The sequence below is a fragment of the Portunus trituberculatus genome, chromosome 46 (genome assembly GCF_017591435.1).
Source record: "Portunus trituberculatus isolate SZX2019 chromosome 46, ASM1759143v1, whole genome shotgun sequence".
Lineage (NCBI taxonomy): Eukaryota > Metazoa > Arthropoda > Malacostraca > Decapoda > Portunidae > Portunus > Portunus trituberculatus.
Window position 1 is genome coordinate 27,137,735 of NC_059300.1, and position 19,871 is coordinate 27,157,605.

General features: G+C 42.2%; 1 protein-coding gene and 1 long non-coding RNA gene across 2 annotated transcripts in view; one reads left to right on the forward strand and one right to left on the reverse strand.

The window, feature by feature from the left end:
- The window catches only part of LOC123519864 (serine/threonine-protein kinase PLK1-like), a 52,635-nt gene extending 35,264 nt beyond the window's left edge, over positions 1 to 17,371 (forward strand). Inside the window, 6 exon segments of the mRNA XM_045281459.1 lie at positions 12,336 to 12,581; positions 12,701 to 12,854; positions 12,968 to 13,116; positions 13,119 to 13,213; positions 13,812 to 13,925; positions 15,825 to 17,371. Coding sequence (XP_045137394.1) covers positions 12,336 to 12,581; positions 12,701 to 12,854; positions 12,968 to 13,116; positions 13,119 to 13,213; positions 13,812 to 13,925; positions 15,825 to 15,968 — 902 coding nt within the window. The 3' untranslated portion in view covers positions 15,969 to 17,371.
- Positions 9,427 to 18,708, reverse strand: LOC123519866. Its single transcript, XR_006679117.1, has 2 exons — positions 16,927 to 18,708; positions 9,427 to 9,458 (listed from the first exon to the last, which is right to left on the reverse strand). It is a non-coding gene; the product is annotated as an uncharacterized LOC123519866 (long non-coding RNA).
- Positions 18,709 to 19,871: the final 1,163 nt, after the last annotated feature.

A 19,871-nucleotide genomic window follows, 5' to 3' on the forward strand; every position in this document is an offset into this window, starting at 1 on the left:
CTGCTGCCGCCGCCTCAGGAGGTGGCAGCGGCAAGCCTGAGAGACCTACTGTCACCTTTGACCCGAACCCGACCATCCACCTCACCAACTCAGGTAACTCCGCTGCAGGGAAGGACGCACCCGTCACTCAGTCTTCTTCTCACCCTCCCCCCCTCCCCACTCCCCATCCGATGACACACACACACACACACACACACACACACACACACACACACACACACACACACACACACACACACAGGGTGCTTTCCTGTGATTAGATGGAATGTTAGAAAATATCTCCATTTCATATTCTCTCTCTCTCTCTCTCTCTCTCTCTCTCTCTCTCTCTCTCTCTCTCTCTCTCTCTCTCTCTCTCTCTCTCTCTCTCTCTCTCTCTCTCTCTCTCTCTCTCTCTCTCTCTCTCTCTCTCTCTCTCTCTCTCTCTCTCTCTCTCTCTCTCTCGTTGGGATTCTGTTGTGTGAAGTGTATACCGCTTCCCTCCCACATAACTTCAATCACTTCGTCTATTCATGTAACTTCACCACCATCACGTCTTTGGGTGCGTTTTCCCCTTGTGTGCCATTCCTCCTCCTTCCCTTCCTCCTTCAGCTTTCCAACAGGGCAATATGTTGTCTTCAGTTCCTCCCACACTTAGCTTTTATGGTTTCTTTTTACTCGAGACCAGAATTATGACAACTTTTAAATACTATCGCTTTTCATGGTTCCTTGGTCTCTCTCCCTCCTACTCTCACTCTCTCCCTTTCTACAATTCTTTATTCCTTACCTTTACGTCTTTCACACCTTTCCATCTATTTACTCCCTTCTCCCATGCTCTCCAACTTTCTCGTGGTCGTCCTGCCCTCCCTGCCTACCAACCCTCTGCAAATTGGCTCTACTTTGTTCCTCGTTTCAAGATATAAATGCAATTATAGAACGTGACGTGCGCGGCGGGGCGACTCCTCTCTCGCTTGCTAAATAGAGGAAGGAGGCGGCGACAGGGCTGTTGAGGCAGGGAGCGAGAGTGAAGGCGTTATTATGAGTACCAATGGAACGGGCGGCGTGAAGAGTTGATAGACAGGGTTGGAAGGGGGTTGAAGGGGGAAGGGTGTGTGGGCAGCAGGGTAAAGGAGTGGAGAAGTGGTTGGGGGCTGTGGAGTAGAAGGATGAACAGTGGTAGGGGAAGGATTGGAGAAATAAGATACTGATTACGAGTCTCTCTCTCTCTCTCTCTCTCTCTCTCTCTCTCTCTCTCTCTCTCTCTCTCTCTCTCTCTCTCTCTCTCTCTCTCTCTCTCTCTCTCTCTCTCTCTCTCTCTCTCTCTCTCTCTCTCTCTCTCTCTCTCTCTCACACACACACACACACACACACACACACACACACTTGATGGTAATGCTTATTTTACGGCTTTATAACCTTTTTCTTTTTGTTTCTCCTCCTCCTCCTCCTCCTCCTCCTCCTCCTCCTCCTCCTCCTCCTCCTCCTCCTCCTCCTCCTCCTCCTCCTCGTGGCGCTTCCTTCTAAACCAGCAGACACGAGAGGGGAGACGTAGAGGGGGAAGCAAACACTCTCAAGGGAAGGTCGAGGGGGGATTAGTGTGGAATCCTTTCCTTGCTTACAGGTCGAGTGGTTGTCGCACCGGAGACGGACACACGGGGCCTGGGTTCTTGGGGGCTTGGGGCTTGGGGTTCCGCAGGGGGCTTTGGTAGATGGATGTGTGGATGGGGAAGGGGATGTGTGAGGGAGGGATGGCTGTATCTGAAGGAAACTTTAGTGACAGGATAGGGTGACTCTCTCTCTCTCTCTCTCTCTCTCTCTCTCTCTCTCTCTCTCTCTCTCTCTCTCTCTCTCTCTCTCTCTCTCTCTCTCTCTCTCTCTCTCTCTCTCTCATTATTTTTATCGTAAAGTCCTTGTTTGGCGTTCTTTCCCTTCCTCTTCCTTCTCTTCTTCCTTCTCCTACTTTATTTATTTTTTTTTTGTCCTCTTATTGATCGCCTTGTTATATTACTCCTCGGTTTTATCTTCATTTTCCTCATCTTGGCATCCCTCTGATGTTCCTCCTCCTCGTCCTCCTCCTCTTTAATATCATCACTGTCTCCTCATTATCATCATCACCATCTCCTCCTCCTCCTCCTCCTCCTCCTCCTCCTCCTCCTCCTCCTCCTCCTCCTCCTCCTCCTCCTCTTCGTGTTATATCATGGCGTGGTTGTTCGTTTCTCTTTACCAGGAAATGTTAAAGATGCTACCGACAACTTTAAAGGGAATAGTTACAGAAGTGAGGTTGGCGTCCTTCCTTCCCCGCCCCCTCCCATTCCTGCTCCCCCTATCCTTCCCTTCGACTCCTTCCTTCCTGCTCCTATCCACTACTCCCCCGTCTCTACCCCTCTCCTTTACGCTTTCACCTAATTATTCGCCTGTTTACCCACTTCTTCATTTTCGTCTCTAGTTACACGCTGGTTAGTGGGAGATGAGATGAGATGGAACGACTTCTGCTTCTTTTATTTTCTTTTATTTTTGTTATTTTATTTTCTATTCTTGTGTCTCTGTGTTCTTTTTGCTGCCTCAGGTCTCTCAGGTGTGGTGATATGACGCCAGCAAGTTAGTCTCTTCAGTAATTGGTTCGCTTTTTTTTTCCTTATCTACGAGTGTTTTTCTTCTCTTCCCCATCTTTTTCTTTCTCTCCTTTTTTCTCTTTTCTCTTGTCTTTTCTTCTTTTTCTTTTCTTCTCTCTTCTATCTTTTTCCTTCTCTTCTTTTTTACTTTTTTCTTATCTTCTCTTCCTCCTCTCTTCTTCCTCCTTCTCTCTTCTTCCTCCTTCTCTCTTCTTCCTCCTTCTCTCTTCCTCCCTTCTCTCTTCTCCTCCCTCCCTTCCTTCTCTCTTCTCCCTCCTCCTCTCTCTCTCTCTCTCTCTCTCTCTCTCTCTCTCTCTCTCTCTCTCTCTCTCTCTCTCTCTCTCTCTCTCTCTCTCTCTCTCTCTCTCTCTCTCTCTCTCTCTCTCTCTCTCTCTCTCTCTCTCTCTCTCTCTCTCTCTCTCCATTCACTTATTCACTTGGCATCACTCTCTCCATCTGACTCAACACCACCATCACCACCGACAACATCGACTTCAATAACAAGCAGCTTTCCTGAAACCTCCTCTTCCTTCTCTTCCTCTTTACTTCTTTCCTCCTCCTATTTTCTTCTTTTCTTTCCTCCTCTTCCTCTTTTCTTATTTCCTCCTCTTTCTCTTTTCTTCTTTTCTCCTCTTCCTCTTCTTTCCTTCTTTTGCTTTTTTTCTTTCCTCCTCTTCCTCTTTCTCTCCGCCTCTTCATCTCTTCTTAATTCCTCTTCCTCTTCCTCTTCTTTTCTTTCGTCTTCCTTTCTTCTCTTTTGTCTTGTCTCTTGTCTTTTCTCTCCTCATTTCTCCTCTCCTCATTTCTCCTCTCTTCTCTTCTCTCTCTCTTCTCTTCTCTCCTCATTTCTCTCTCTCATTTCTCTCTCTCTCTCTCTCTCTCTCTCCTCTCCTCTCCTCTCCTCTCCTCTCTCTCTCTCTCTCTCTCTCTCTCTCTCTCTCTCTCTCTCTCTCTCTCTCTCTCTCTCTCTCTCTCTCTCTCTCTCTCTCTCTCTCATTCGGAAGGAGAATAATGTGGCGGCGTTGGCGCGTGATTGTTTGTGTGTTTTGTTTGTTTAAAAAGGAAGTAAAAACCCCCGAAGGAATATACACTGGTAGAGAAGATGTGTGTGTGTGTGTGTGTGTGTATGAAGATGGAAGGAAGGATGGATGCCTAAAGTGTGAAGGAGAGAAAACAAAGGAACTCATGAAGGAAAAGTGAAGGAGGGAATGGTGCTTAGTGCCTTGATGATGCCCTTTGGTGGTGGTGGTGGTGGTGGTGGTGGTAGCAAGATCGTGTTTAAGGACGGGAGGTTGTGTAGTGGGGGTGGTGTAGTGGTGGTTGTGGTGGTGGTCGGAAAAACAATGGTGTAGGTGTAAGGTTATCAGAGGGTTTGCGTGACTGTGGTGGTGGTGGTGGTGGTGGTGGTAATGAAGGGAGGGTGTTGATGTGTTGAAAGAATGTGGTAATGGTGGTGGTGGTGGTGGTGTGGTAGTAGTAGTAGTAGTTGACGGCTGACATCGATTAATGCCTTGGCCCTTCCTTACCTTGTCACCCGTCTCCTCCTCCTCCTCCTCTTCCTCTTCCTCTTCCTCTTCCTGTTTAATCTCACCATTTAATCTTCAGTCCTCACTTTTCACTGTTACATTATCTTCCATTTGAGAGAGAGAGAGTTAATCTTTTTTTATTACATTTTGTTATTAATCTCTCCTTTCTTTTCTTCGTCTTGATTTTTTCCCCTCTCGTCTTTTCTTTGTCCTTTCTTGTCTTGCTCACTTCATCCTCTCTCTCTCTCTCTCTCTCTCTCTCTCTCTCTCTCTCTCTCTCTCTCTCTCTCTCTCTCTCTCTCTCTCTCTCTCTCTCTCTCTCTCTCTCTCTCTCTCTCTCTCTCTCTCTCTCTCTCTCTCTCCTTTTGTCCTTTCTTTAGCCTTTAGCCTCCTTCATTCTTTTGTATCTTTGTATCTTTACTCTAACTTTTTTCCTCCAATTTTCGTTGATTCACGTTTCTTTCCTCTGTCATTTCATTCCTGCTTCCTTTAGTACCTTTTCTTCCTTCCCCTTTAGCTCCACCTCCCCCACCACCCCTCACAATTCTTTAAATCTTTCTTAGCTTTAGTTCATAGTATCTTCTTCACCTTCCCTTTCCTTCTCCCCTTCTCTTCTCTTTTCTTTTTTCACTTCCATTCCCTTCCCTTCGCCTCTCTTTTCTTCTCCTTTTCCCTCCCCTCCCCTCCCTCGTTCCCTCCTACCTCCCCTTTTCTTCACTGTAATATGGGTGCTGTTATTACTCGTGTTTTATTCATTTATTCATGCATTTTTAGTGTAAGGCGTCCACGAGGCAAGCGCAACAAGAGGCGGACGAAATAGCAACACACCTTGTAGAATACACAAAAGTCTAGTGTCTCCTGTACATTATACACGTCTTGTTTACTCTCTCTCTCTCTCTCTCTCTCTCTCTCTCTCTCTCTCTCTCTCTCTCTCTCTCTCTCTCTCTCTCTCTCTCTCTCTCTCTCTCTCTCTCTCTCTCTCTCTCTCTCTCTCTCCACCCTTTTCCCTGTCTCCCTCTCCCCCTCTCCCCCTTTCCCTCCACATCCCAGGATTTGTGATCAATATTTGAAAGTAATCTTAAAATCTTCGCAGTCCCGTCCTCTCCTCTCGCCTCCCCCCCTCCAGCCGTCACCTGGGGCCCTGCACGGAGGCTTAGGGCTGAGCAGACCTGGCAGACCGTGCTCCAGATACACTCCGGGTCTTTCACTGTGTGTCTTTGTCTTTTTCTCTTTCTTTTTTCCTTTTCTATGCCTCTACTTTTTTCTACTTTTCCGCTTTTTAACTTCCTATTTCCTAGTCCTTTCATCTTTTTTTCCTTCCTTTTTTTTTTTTCTCGTTCCCTTTACATATCCTTTTTTCTCTCTCATTTCTGGCTTTATTTTTCTGTTGGAGTGACGCACCCTGTTAGAGAGAGAGTGAGAGAGAATGATGATGATGATGGAAGGATTTCTTTTCTTTTTCTCCATTTTCCATTTATTTGTTAGTTTTTCCCTCCATAATAATTCTTGCCAGAAATTGGATAATGGTCGTGGCGGTGGCGGTGGTGGTGTCGAGGACGTGGTGATGAAGTGCTTATGTAATTATTGTTTCACCCAACTCATTTTCCCCTCACTTTCTTCCGTCTCGGCCCACCATCACTACGCTTCTCTTGATTGGAGGAAGAGGAGGGAGGCGAGGAAGCTGTTATTGCTTTCCATTTGAGTCTGTCAGTTAGTGAGCGTGGAGATATTACTCGTCTCCTCATCGTTGCGTGGTAGTGAAAGTTGTAATAGTAGTAGTAGTAGTAGAATAGTAGTGTTAGTAGTAGTGGTGATGGTGGCGGTAGTAGTAGTAGTAGCAGTAGTAGTGATGGTGGTGGTGGTGGTGGCGGCGGCATCAACAACAACAACAGTAATAACAAAAGTAACAATAGTGGAACAGTAGTATGAGGAGGAAGAGAATAACAAAGCAATTTTTCCTTTCCCTGAGTAATTTTCACCCCGAAATAACTGAAATGTGTGTGCGTGTGTGCATGTGTGCGTGCTGGGGACGAGGGATGAGGGTGGAATCTAACACATCTAGCTTCACCTCGCCTCGCCTGCTGGCCTGCCTGCCTGCCTGCCTGCCTCGCGTGCTCCCGGCTCGGTGCACTCCAAGGCCGTAATGTGTGAATAGAACCGGCGAGTAAAAATTTAATTAATAACACGCCAAAGGGGATATAGCTAAACAAGTCCACCGTAATAACTTCAGACTCAAATAGTGTGCGTATCTCAGAGGATAATACCCGTGCTGTGTGTGTGTGAGAGAGAGAGAGAGAGTTGTTATTTTTTGTTCTTGACATTATTAGAATTAGAGGAAGCAGTGTTGGAAGTATGAGCTGTTATCGTGCTTTCATTACTAAGGGCAGGAACTCGACCCAGACCCCCTACCCCCTGCCAGTGCGAGGCGTTTCTCATTAGTCGTGGTGGTGTGTGGGTGTGGCAAGGGTCAGTGTCTTGCTGTGGGTTTTAATCTTGTCCTCTTTCTTGTGTGAATTTATTACTGCTGTTATATCTGCTGCTGTTGTTGTTGTTGGTGCTAATGTTAATGTTTTCGTCGCCAGTCACGTGACCATTACTCTTACTCTAAGGTACAACAGGAATATTGGAAATGATTACTTCTTCTTCTTCTTCTTCTTCTTCTTCTTCTTCTTCTTCTTCTTCTTCTTCTTCTTCTTCTTCTTCTTCTTCTTCTCTTCTCCTCCTCCTCCTCCTCCTCCTCCTCCTCCTCCTCCTCCTCCTCCTCCTCCTCCTCTTCTTCTTCTTCTTCTTCTTCTTCTTCTTCTTCTTCTTCTTCTTCTTCTTCTTCTTCTTCTTCTTCTTCTTCTTCTTCTTCTTCTTCTTGTTCTTCTTCTTCTTCTTCTTCTCCTCCTCCTCCTCCTCCTCCTCCTCCTCCTCCTCCTCCTCCTCCTCCTCCTCCTCCTCCTCCTCCTCCTCCTCCTCCTTCCTCCTCCTCCTCCTCCTTCTTCTTCTTCTTCTTCTTCTTCTTCTTCTTCTTCTTCTTCTTCTTCTTCTCCTTCTCCTTCTCCTCCTCCTCCTCCTCCTCCTCCTCCTCCTCCTCCTTCCTCAGGGGCTGGTGGACATTGGTCGTGACTCGTGATCGGGGTGGGGGGAGGGTGGAGGGCGGGAATACCACAGCACTAATCCCACAAAATGTCCAGATCGATTGCAGACTTGGTCCATAACGAGTGGAGTGGCGGCGTGTGTCCGTGGTCTTATCAACGAGTCCCACACTTTTTTAATGCATTCCTAACTTGATGATAAAGACAATTTAATAATAATCATACAGTAATTTAATGTAGTGTGTTAATTTGATGCGATTATCTCCCTCGCTGATTCACGGCCAAACAGTGCCAGGTGGGACAAATGTATACGTGTATTTTGTAGAGTTTAACATATATTGAACGGAAGTGTATTGTTTTTATGAGGGGTGGGGATTGTACTGCATTGCTAAGTATTTCGTGGTGTGGTTTAGCCGTATAAGATGTAATGGAAGTAAGTTGTGGTTTTCAGGGTTGTTTCATGATTGTGGTGATAGTTTAACGTGGGGCGCTACACCGTTTGTAGGGAACTAACGCAGCACTGCCAATTGTACGTACTCACGTATCTGTGACCTTGAGAATAGACGATGAGAGAACCAGAACGCGAGATGTACGGATAATGAATATGGAAAACTTAAAAAAAAAAGATAGAAAAACCTCATATCTTGTACTATATTAGCAATAAACCACTACTACTACTACCACGAATACCACCTCCACCACCACCACCGAATAGATACACACACACACACACACACACACACACACACACACACACACACACACACACACACACACACACACACACACACACACACACACACACACACACTTGGTATTGGATTTGTCTTTGCCTTTTGAAATTTTTACCCACAATACCTGACGTCATAACAACCCTGCGATTTCACCGTTGTGGCTCCACGATATCTTTAATCAATGTGCTGAGGCGCGACACACACACACACACACACACACACACACACACACACACACACACACACACACACACACACACACGGCAGCAACAGGAGAATGAAGAGAAAACTTGGAGTCCTGCAGTAAATCGGAGACAAGGACACTGACATTGTATAGAGCTTGCCTCTGATCGCCTGTCAGTCTGTCTGTTCGTCTGTGTCTGTCTGCCTGCCTGCCTGCCCGCCCTCTGACTTCATTGTGCCTGTTTGTTAGTAGAGACAGGCATGACAAGGGGAGTAAACAGAAGAAAGTAAGCCAGCAAGCAGACACATGAAAAGAAACAAACATGCATTATGACAGAGATAGACAGGAGGAGGACGAGACAAGAGATTGGAAACGACGACAATGAAGGAGAAACTGAACAGATACATGCATGAGATAACCGAATCCACTTTTGAGGAAATGTATAAATTAGACGATGGAATGAGAAGTGGGTGGGGGGGAAGAACAACAGCACGAGGTAAGAAGAAAGAATGAGCGAGTGTTTCACGATGATACTGTGAGCAGAGGGAAAGAGTAAACAAGTGACGGAAGGAATGAGGAGAGGGAGGCAGAGAGGAAGGGAGGGTGGGAGAGAGAGAGAGAAGGGAAAAGGGAGGGAGGGGTAGGAGAAGGGAGAGGGAGGGATTGGGGAAAGATGGGAGAGGGAGGAAGGAAGAAGAAGAGAGAGGGGAAGGAGAGGAGGAGGAGAGGAGGGAGGAGAGAAGGAGAGGAGAAGGGGAGAGGAGAGGGAGAGGGAGGAGAGGGAGAAGAGAGGAGAGAGAGAGGGAGAGGAGAGAGAGAGAGAGAGAGAGAGAGAGAGAGAGAGAGAGAGAGAGAGAGAGAGAGAGAGAGAGAGAGAGAGAGAGGGGTGCTTGATACTTCACGCAGTAGTATTACTCGAGTGGGTGTTTGGCGAAGTTGAGTGCATTGTGTGTGTGTGTGTGTGTGTGTGTGTGTGTGTGTTTGGAGAAATTAGAACCAGTTATTATTATATATGGAGGGACGAAAAATAACACACGCAGAGAGAGAGAGAGAGAGAGAGAGAGAGAGAGAGAGAGAGAGTGAGGAAGGAGAAGAGTGAGTGAATGAGTGTTTGAGTTGATGTTTAGTCATATGCTGGGCCCTCGACCGAGAGTCAATATTGGTCCAGTCTTTGATACCTACTGACTGAGAACCGATGAATAGTGTACCTGGTCTGCCTCCCTCCCTCCCCTTCCACCAAGACCCGCTTGCCCCTTTCACCAGCCATATTCTCTCTCTCTCTCTCTCTCTCTCTCTCTCTCTCTCTCTCTCTCTCTCTCTCTCTCTCTCTCTCTCTCTCTCTCCTTCCTTCCTTCCTTCCTTCCTCCATCTTCATTTTTCATGTGATTATTCTTCTGTGCTTATTGAGTTTTCATTTTTTTCTTCATCCTTTGTTGTATTTTCTTTCCTTTTTTCCGGTTTATTTGCCGTCCTTGGTCGAATTTCTGTGTTCTGGCTTCCATAGAATTTTCTCTCTCTCTCTCTCTCTCTCTCTCTCTCTCTCTCTCTCTCTCTCTCTCTCTCTCTCTCTCTCTCTCTCTCTCTCTCTCTCTCTCTCTCTCTCTCTCTCTCTCTCTCTCTCTCTCTCTCTCTCTCTCTCTCTCTCTCTCTCTCTGCTTTTCTCGCCACATATCCTGATGGGCCATTTTGCTGCTCGCCCCCTCCCTTCCCCCCTTTTATTTTTTTTTTCTTTCAACCCCACTCCCTGGTAGCACACACACCCTCTTCTCTTCTCTCTTTCAAGGGGAGTGCCATAATTAAGATGCCTGCGCTTTACTCTTTCATTCAGGACGGAGGCGCCAGGGATTCAATGTTTACCCTCCTCAGACTCCCTTTTCACTACTGCTTCCCTCTCTCCCTCTCTGCCTCCTTCCCCTTCCTCCCTTCTCGTCCTCCTACTGGTATCATCCTGCCTGCCTCTCCCTTCCCTCCCCTTCCCTTCCTTCCCTTCCCTTCCCTCCCACGACATCGCATTGAAAGAACATTTTGCCCCACACAAAGCTCAAGTTAAGTGGCGGAGTGGCGAGTTTTACGAGTACTGAAAAGATGTTACAAAGATATTAAATTGGTATATTTCTTGGTAACGTTTCCTTTGTCTCTTATCTGTCTGTTTCTCTGTCTTTGTGTCTCTATGTCTATCTCTGTCTCGGTTTTCTCTCTCTCTCTCTCTCTCTCTCTCTCTCTCTCTCTCTCTCTCTCTCTCTCTCTCTCTCTCTCTCTCTCTCTCTCTCTCTCTCTCTCTCTCTCTCTCTCTCGTTTTCCCAGCTTGTTATTCCTTCACTTGCTTCTACTATTCTCTTTGCCGTTTTCTTCCTCTCGTTCTTATTTTTTTTTTTTATTTATTTATTTATTTTTTTTTTTTATACCTCAAAGCGCAACTCTCATAAACTTGTTAACTTTATTCCTTGTATTTTCCCTTTCCATTCCTATTCCATGTCCTCCAGTTCAGCCTCTTTCGTTAGTAGTTGAGATTTTTCATGCATTTAGATTTTTTTTCTTTCCTGGTCACGCCGAGACTAGTGTTGACAAGATGTGACGTGACGGCTGGCTTGAAAAGTATTGGGTAATTAGAAAGGTGATGAAGCTGTTTGTTTCCTTCAGTCTGAATGAAACACACACACACACACACACCATTCATTTCATCGGTGCTTTGTTTTTGGAGAGCTGCATGTCCTTACATCCTCGTGTTCTCTTCCCAACGCTTTATCTTCTGACTAACACAGGTCTTATTCATATTTGCTATACGAATTACACTTCTTGTCTCTGTGTGTGTGTGTGTGAGAGAGAGAGAGAGAGAGAGAGAGAGAGAGATTCCTAGTCTGGGAATATGTAATTACGACTTTAATCTCCGGTGCGGAGGTTAGCTATCTCCCTTTTCCCTTCCTCCTCCTCCTGCTGCTGCTGCTGCTGCTAGTCCCTCGCTGGTCGGCTGCCTGAGGTGTCTCGGCCAAGGAGTTCACCCAAAGTCAGTAAATGGAATTGAATCAAAGTGTGTGTGTGTGTGTGTGTGTGTTGTACACGGTCACCTACTTCGTCTGCGCTTGTCTAGCAGGAAACTTTTATCTCACGGCTTCCATTGTTTTGATGTGACAGGCACTTAACCATTATTACTTACGTGTTATACAGCTTTATGGTGCTCTCTCTCTCTCTCTCTCTCTCTCTCTCTCTCTCTCTCTCTCTCTCTCTCTCTCTCTCTCTCTCTCTCTCTCTCTCTCTCTCTCTCTGTGTGTGTGTGTGTGTTCCGCCTCTCATCTCTTGTTACCTTCCCTCGGGTAGCAGACGCCTGACTTCCGCTTCAGATGTCGTCTTCCCTTTTCTCTTTCCTTGCGGCGCCCACCATTCCCTCTCACTTCGCTTTAACCCCCACAGTCTCCGCAACTAGACTTTAAAGGTGAATTTCGCGGCGAGCAATTCATCCCTTCGCCATTGCTGCCATCCACACCACACTGCCGTCACCCTCACTTCGCCAACCACATGTCTAGATGTTGTTACGTTAGAGGTACACACTACACATAAACAAGTATTGATTTTCTCATAGAATTTAGGAGTATAGCTACCAATATCCATAGCTTTGTTGTTCTTGATAATGCGATTTTATTATTTTTTATTTTTCTTTTTTTTTTTCTTTTTAATTAATTAATTAATTTTTTTATTATTATTATTATTATTTATTTATTTATTATTTTTTGGTAATCCCCTAATGGCGGAAGAGACTTGTTGGGAGGATGTCACTTTGATTTTTTGGTTGTGTGAAACTATATGGGTTTTCCTTGCACATCAACAAGAGCACCTGTCAACGTTTGAAGTGTCCTTGTTAGGTATGCCAGGATTTCTGCATATTAGCGTATTAGTAGTGCAAGAAGTCCAAGTTGTGTAGATACAAGAGAAATCTTGCAAATCTTCAGCTTTACCTACAAAGCTAATGCAAATTTTAAGTTTTATCGTTTTCAATACTGATTTTCATATATAATGGAAGCAAATGCTGAAGCCTGCTTTATTGAAAACTTCTAGCCTAGCCTAATTTTACCATTTAATGTATTTCTAGTCAGTGATAATGTATCAACAAAAATGTGTATTGATCTTCATAATGTCATTTGAAATCTTGTGCTTTTGCATATCATGAATAAGATCATGAGTGATCAGATCAGTTCTGTCATTTTAATGAATTGCTTCTTTTGCAGATGGTTCTCCTGTGAAGAATGCACAGAAGGACATCCTGAAGAAGGTGGAAGGTACAGGTGGTCTTAAGGGTCACACACCTCACAGCTCTGCCAGCAGAGGGCAACAGCAAGTAGGTTCACATCAGGAAGCAACAGCACAGCAACAGAAGCATGATGAACCCACTGACTGCTACCTCAAGGACTTGTATAACCAAATCAACTCTGTTGTCATGTCCAAGCCTGATGAGCGGGATAATGTGAATGAAGGTTAGCCTAACCACTGTCTTTTTGTGAAGGAATGTTCAATTTATCTGTCAGTAATTATAACTTATAATCAACACTTAGATTCATGAGCTGGTGAACTGATTTCTTGTATTCATGTACAGAGGAAAGTGAAGACCCAGCAGCAGTGCCCATGATCTGGGTGAGCAAGTGGGTGGACTACAGTGACAAGTATGGCCTTGGATACCAACTCTGTGATGACTCTATTGGTGTGCTCTTCAATGACTTCACCAAGTTACTGTTGTTGGCAGATGGCGAGTGAGTATATTTCCCTCATTATCTTTTATGTAATCACTTCAAGAAAAAACTTTGGTCAAGTTACCTGATTAACTATTATAAGTCCTTACTTATGTCATTATTTTTTCCCCTAGAAACATCCACTACATAGAAAGAAACAACATTGAGCATTATCATCAGCTTAAGAATTATCCTGGATCCCTCAACAAGAAAGTTACTCTTCTTCGATATTTCCGCAATTATATGAATGAACACTTACTGAAGGCTGCCGCCTCTATGTGTCCACGGAGGGAGATGAACTGGCACGTATTCCCTCCCTTCGCACATACTTCAGGACCCGCTCTGCCATTATCCTCCACCTCACCAATGGCACCCTTCAGGTGAGTTCTTCATTCATTCCAAATATTGTCCAGGACCTCTGATTACATAGTGTACCATGTATAATACTTACAGAGTATCAAATTGCAACAATTGTGGCCAATTGACTGTTTTCCATGACTTTGTTTAAACGTATAATGGATTATAAGTTGTTATATAAGTACTTTTTTATGGGTTTTGGTTTGATGATAGAACAATGACATTGTATATCTTCTGATATGCTTAGTAGCGTGTAGAACTGGACTGTTTATACTTGAACATCATTTAATCCAGAACTTTGTTTAATCCACTATGTTTTTAACTGGCTTTATTGTAAGTATGACATGATCCAGTGATTAGGCCATAGCACATGACCAGAGATGGCATCACAATGATTATTGTTGCATGGTATTGCAATTGGATAACATACCATGTGTTGTTGTATATCCTCAGGTAATCAGACCCAACAAAGGCGGGGATGACAGTTACTCCTGAAAATATACTATCCTCTCTGACAGGCAGCAATAGTGTTATGAACTGCCTGTTTTTTTTTTACTAGAATAAGAGATGTTTTTTAGTACACAGGAATGCTTTATTGGACATTCTTTGGTCTCTTCACAGATAAATTTCTTTGATGATCACACGAAGATCATCCTGTGTCCTCTCATGGGAGCTGTAACTTACATTGATGACAAGAGGAACTTCAAAACCTATCGACTCGCCAGTTTGGAGAAGGTTAGTCTCTCTCTCTCTCTCTCTCTCTCTCTCTCTCTCTCTCTCTCTCTCTCTCTCTCTCTCTCTCTCTCTCTCTCTCTCTCTCTCTCTCTCTCTCTCTCTCTCTCTCTCAGGTTATAGCAACCCATCCTTCCTGATAGGTGTTTGTTACTTATAATTTACTATAATTGAAATGATCCAGGTTCTTTGGTCTAAAGGTTGAGCTGTAGGTGACATTTGACAATTCTGAAAACTCCCCCATTAGTTTGATTATGTCAGATGATGTATTAAGACTTAAGAATTATATTATTTCTTGTGCAAAGGCCTTATATCTTAAGAATTTCTCATCTTGCGCAAATTTATCACCATACCTGAGTGTGACAGCATTGTTTATCTTGTAGCTATTTACTTGTGTAGAGATCCAAGTGTTTTTTTATGTTGAGGCCTATAGTGCTGTTCAGCTTCCACCTATTAGTGGCGCAGTCAATTTTATTTATAGTGGTACCCATATTAGGGCCCATATCACCACCCAAGCACATCTTTGATGTAACCACCTAGAACCTGGGTATCATGGTGACATATAGGTAACTTTAAACCACTTGACAAATGGCAAAATATCAAGGTGGTTTGTGGTGGGATTCGAACCTACACATGGACGTCTGCCCGATCCCATGCTCCACCTTATCCACAGGTATCTCTTTGATGCCAAAAAGTTCACCACTACCATTTTTGTTGTCATTTTCTCTTAACTTGGTGGGCAATCTTTTATCTGGGTTCTTTTCACTGAACTTGAAAATCTTTTTACTTTATTTATTTATTATTATTACTATTTTGTTTTTCTATTTTTTCATTCATTCAGCACTTAAAATAACCACTATGAATTACTTTTTTTCTCTGCTTTTATATAGGTTATGGATCCAAAATTCATACACAATATATTTGTACTCAAACCCAGGGCAGGAAGAACTTGGTGGTCTTCAATACCTCAATACTCAATTCCTCCTCATCAACTATGCACAATCTTCCAGACAAGTATTTTCCCTTCTTAGCACACAACTTACTTATACAAGTATTTGGCAAATCACTTCAGTTCCTGTTCTGATTATCTACAGTCTCATTTCATTGCAGTGTTGCATTCCTTGCTACTCTCATAGTAACTGGTATTATGGAATTAGAATATTGCATGTCTTCCTCCTATGATCTTGCTGCACTACACTTTCTGCTCATTCTCTTGTATTTAATTCTTGTTACTAATGCAGAAGTTATTCCTACTCCTTCAGTCCAGTTACTGGTAAGCAATGAAACAGTTGACTTGCTTATTCTTCATTCATGCTTCTGTACATTCCATGAATAGGAGAGTATTAAAATACTTTTTTTTTTTTTTTTTTTTTTTTTTTTTTTTTTTTTATTATTATTATAGAAAATATCTTAAAGCACATCTTTAGGGTTAGGTTTCATTAGTTGGACACCGTTGCTTATTCTGATTAAATTTTATATCTATTTTATTTATTTTTATTTATTTATCTCTATCTATCTGTCTGTCTATCTATCTGTCTATCTATCTATCTATCTATCTATCTACTTATTTTATGTATTTATTTGCTTATCTATTTTCTCTCGTAACTCCTGTGACACGTTTCCACTTCTTCAATCTGGGATCAGTTTTGCTCAGTTTGGAGGATAGGTTTAAAATGTGTTATTATGTAGCTTTTTTTTTTAAGCTACAGAAACTTTTATTAACTTTATGATAACAGTTGAACTGCTTGAAATTTACAGTGGAAGTACAGAAGAATGCTGCACCTGATTCTTTACTATTGATATGGTATTCATTTATTACAAAATAGTATGAAGATATGCATGTTTTTTTTAATTGAGCAGTTGTGTCTTCACAAGGTGTCTTATTTTAAACATTCTTCACAGTATGGATGCAAGAAAGACCTGGCCAACCGCCTCCGCTATGCCCGTAACATTGTCCAGAAGTTGATGGTGACCAAGTCCTCAGTGAAGCCTTCGTCAACCACCACGTCTGCTACCTCCCAAGAAACCCAACCCACTACTGCCTAAAAAATCCAACCACATCTAAACCTATTGTTTCCAATTCTTTTAGCATATTTTTATTGGTTTTAGGAGAGACTTTTAGAATGTTTGTCAAAATGCTTCTTTTCTCACTTTTATTCATAATAAAATATACATCAGTCATCTTGTAACAAGCTTTCTTTAAACTTGATACAAAACTATAAATATTTCCCAAGTATGTGTTACTAGACTGCCTGAAGCTTGAGAGTGTGCCCTGGAGATTGTAAATCCAGAGCTGTGGTATCATTCATCCTTCCCTGCCAAGTCATTTCTCTAACTGATGCCAAATATATGCTTAATGGAACTGGAATGTATGTACACGTGTGTTTGAGTTACATGGAGCATGATGTGGTGTAGTTGTAGAGAAAAGAAAAGCAGTATACACTTCCTTTCTCTCACCACCCATCCACTCCAGTTTCCACTATGATACTAGTTTTTATAGTGTTGAGGTTCAGCACCTTTGCAATGAGTTGAGTGCCAGTTTTATCAGAATAAAGGTGGCTGCTATAACATACAACTCCACCATTTAAGTGCTAGAACTGACAACATTTGTTTTTAAAATACTATTTGTATTAATTCTTTTCATCCTGAAATGAACACAAAATGAATCACAGTCATCTGAAGTCCAAATAATTCATCAAAGGAACCTAACATTGTAGTATCTTCAAGTGTTAGTTGTAATTATGATAAGAATGGACTTTTAATTTTATTTTTATACCTTTTATTTAATTTAGAGGGTAAGAATTTTTTTTTCTATACAGTGGCTGACTGAGGGTAACAAGGGAGGGCTAATCTGTGTATCATAGGACTATTTTTGTTCATGCATCTAGAATAAGTTGTGTACTGCTTCCATATAGGAGGTAGTGGGCTTGTTGATGGATATTAATGTTATAAAATGATTATATAATAAGATTGCTAGAATGTGATGATTTTGTTCTTCCCCAACTCTCTCTCTCTCTCTCTCTCTCTCTCTCTCTCTCTCTCTCTCTCTCTCTCTCTCTCTCTCTCTCTCTCTCTCTTTTCCCATCTAGTTATGTATAGACAGGTTTATAGCATACTAAACAATGAATGTATATAACATTAATTGGTAGGTTGTAATATGTTTTGTACTTCCCAATTACATATATACTGATTATACATACTTGCTGTACTGACATGGATATACCACTCCCTCTCCACTTGCTGTCTCCTACTATACTTCAGAGGTAACTGTAGCTCATGTCAAGTTTAGTCATTGGCATTATTTATAATCATGCTCATCCATCTCATTCCTGCTGAGGTGTATGGAAGGAGCACTACTCTGTTAGTGTTCTGGACTGGCTTTCCTCTTGGCACCTCTCAGCTGTTATGGGTGTAAATACTCTGTGCAGTAATAAAGTATGTGCATCATTCATGGTGTTTTCAAAAGGCTCTGAGGAATCTTTGAAGAGTGAAAGTAAGATAACCTATGTTAGAATATTCTTTATAAGAATATGCAGTAATTTTTAACTTGGGACAACACATATTCCATATCATGTAACATTTAACAAGTGACATGTGCAGTACACAGAAACATGTTTATATACTACAGAAGCTATAGAAGTGACTGGTGAAAATTACTGGATTTGATATGAAAGTGTACCATTTGTGGAAGACAGTGTAAGGGGAGTGTTAGATGCAAAAGAAGTGTTTTTAGAGTAAAGGAAAATAGTAGAGCAGGATGAATGGAGAGCAGTTAAGATATGGTGTGGCCTTGAAGGTCTCAATAGAGATGCAAGAAAAATGAATTTGTAATTCTGGAGGAAGAGAGGAAACACATGGGATATTGAGTCATTCATTCAGTATTATGTACTTCACACTCCATATAATGCCCATCCCTCACTGTACATAGTTTTTCTTTGATATGAAAGTTTGTCTAATAAGTAAAGTTTACAATAAGGTAACACTTATGCAAAATAGGGATGGCATGACTCATTGAACCAAGGTCCTAACCAAAGATGATTGTCTAAACTTACTTTCATTAATATTATAGCTTACTGTTATTCACAATTTAGGCTAAGTTCTGATATGACTCAAGATTGTACAAAAGTGGAGCAAGAATATATTTTTAGTCTTGCATGTGATGGCTAGTATTTGCAATATTCTGAGTTGTATTGGTGAGAAATTCAAGACCAGCTAATACCCACTAGCCTTGGTTAGCACTAACAACTTAACTGGTAACTGGTAGCAGGTGTGTACTTTAAAGCTTTGGTCACAGGTTCAGTCTGGTTGCTCCCTCTCGTGGCTGTCATTTAGATTAATTCATTTTTCAAAATGAGAAGCATTTTTAGTAGTACAAAATGTACTGAGCTGATGTCATCTATTGGAAGTGGAGCATTCTTATATGCTAATGTACGTAAATTACTTTAGAGATGATATTTTTGCATATTATGCACTTTTTAATGTTAAAAATAAACAACAAATACATACATACATATAAAAATATATTTTAAACTTGTTTCAAGTCAAATATGTACCTTATGTTGACATGCGTTCCAGGCAAATACTATATGATAATGGTAAGCTAAGTTAACAGCCCTAATATTGCATCTTCTGAACACCCTTCATTGGCACTGTAGCCAAGACAGAAGGACAATACCTGCAATCACCAAGTAAACATAAAACTGAAATGAAATGCACCCAATAAAGCTCACAGTTACATACATGCATGTAAGCAATTCCTATAAAGTATAGTAACGAAGGTGCTGACAGTAACAGTGACCCAATAATTCTCTTTCTTGGAGAGGGAGAAAATGTGTCTTAGTGGAGCCTTGGCTGGTTACTGGTTCATGGTGACCTAAACTAAAATAAAAAGAATAGCTAATACAGTGTCGATATTAATTTTGGGCAACTGAGATTGTTGTTAGCGTATGTGGTGATTCTTATCTCAAAAATACATTTCTGCATGAAAAGACTTGTTGAATTACAATCATGACATTCCCTTATTGTTTATTTAGTTTGTATAGGAAAGTCCTGCCACTTTCTTTATCCGTCATGTACAAGTATCTATTTATTATAATCATCCCATCTAAGGGAATAATAATAACTTACCCTATATCTGTATACATGGGCAACAATTCCAGACAGATTGGCCCTGACAAAGCACTACACACTTCATTCATAGCCTTAGCCCTGTCAGCCCATGGAAAAAGATAATCTCATGAATAACCTTTTAGGCATAGCGTGGCTGGCCATATCCTTGCATGGTAAACCTAACAGCATACACAGGTTTACCACTGCCCCATCATATGAAATAATTCCCTACCCTACCCTACCCTGAGATCACAACAGATGAAGGGGAGGTCTTAGCAATGCCACACACTAGAACCGGATCCTTAAACAGTACACTAATAGACCCCGCCAGGTGAGCCTTAACATCACTTCACTGTCTAACTTAATCATACTTACTGGTCTTGCTTCCTGCACAGTCATTCCCCTTCATTTGGGGCTCTCATCACAGTTATCACTCAGGCATGGCCTAATCAACTTTTCACTGTGCACATCTGACATTATTCTCTACTAGTTTTCTATCCTGCATTCTTTACCTTCAGCTCATCCAGCCATATAGTCATAAAACATCAGTTCTCGCCACGTCATTCCTTATTTTGTCCCATGTTATTCCACATGACATTCCTCAAACGTTCCACATCCATTATATATAACAACTTCTCTTCTATTCCCATATTTCATGTTTCAGCACCATATAGCATAGGGGGCACCATTATACTTTGTGTGGATGAAGTTCCATATAAATGGATATAGGTAACATTACCAGTTTGCCTTGTAGTCGTGTTTGCCAATTCAGCGTGGTTATTGGTTCCATCATCTCCTTGCAAAGTTTGTTGGTACATGTACCACATCTCCATAGGGAAC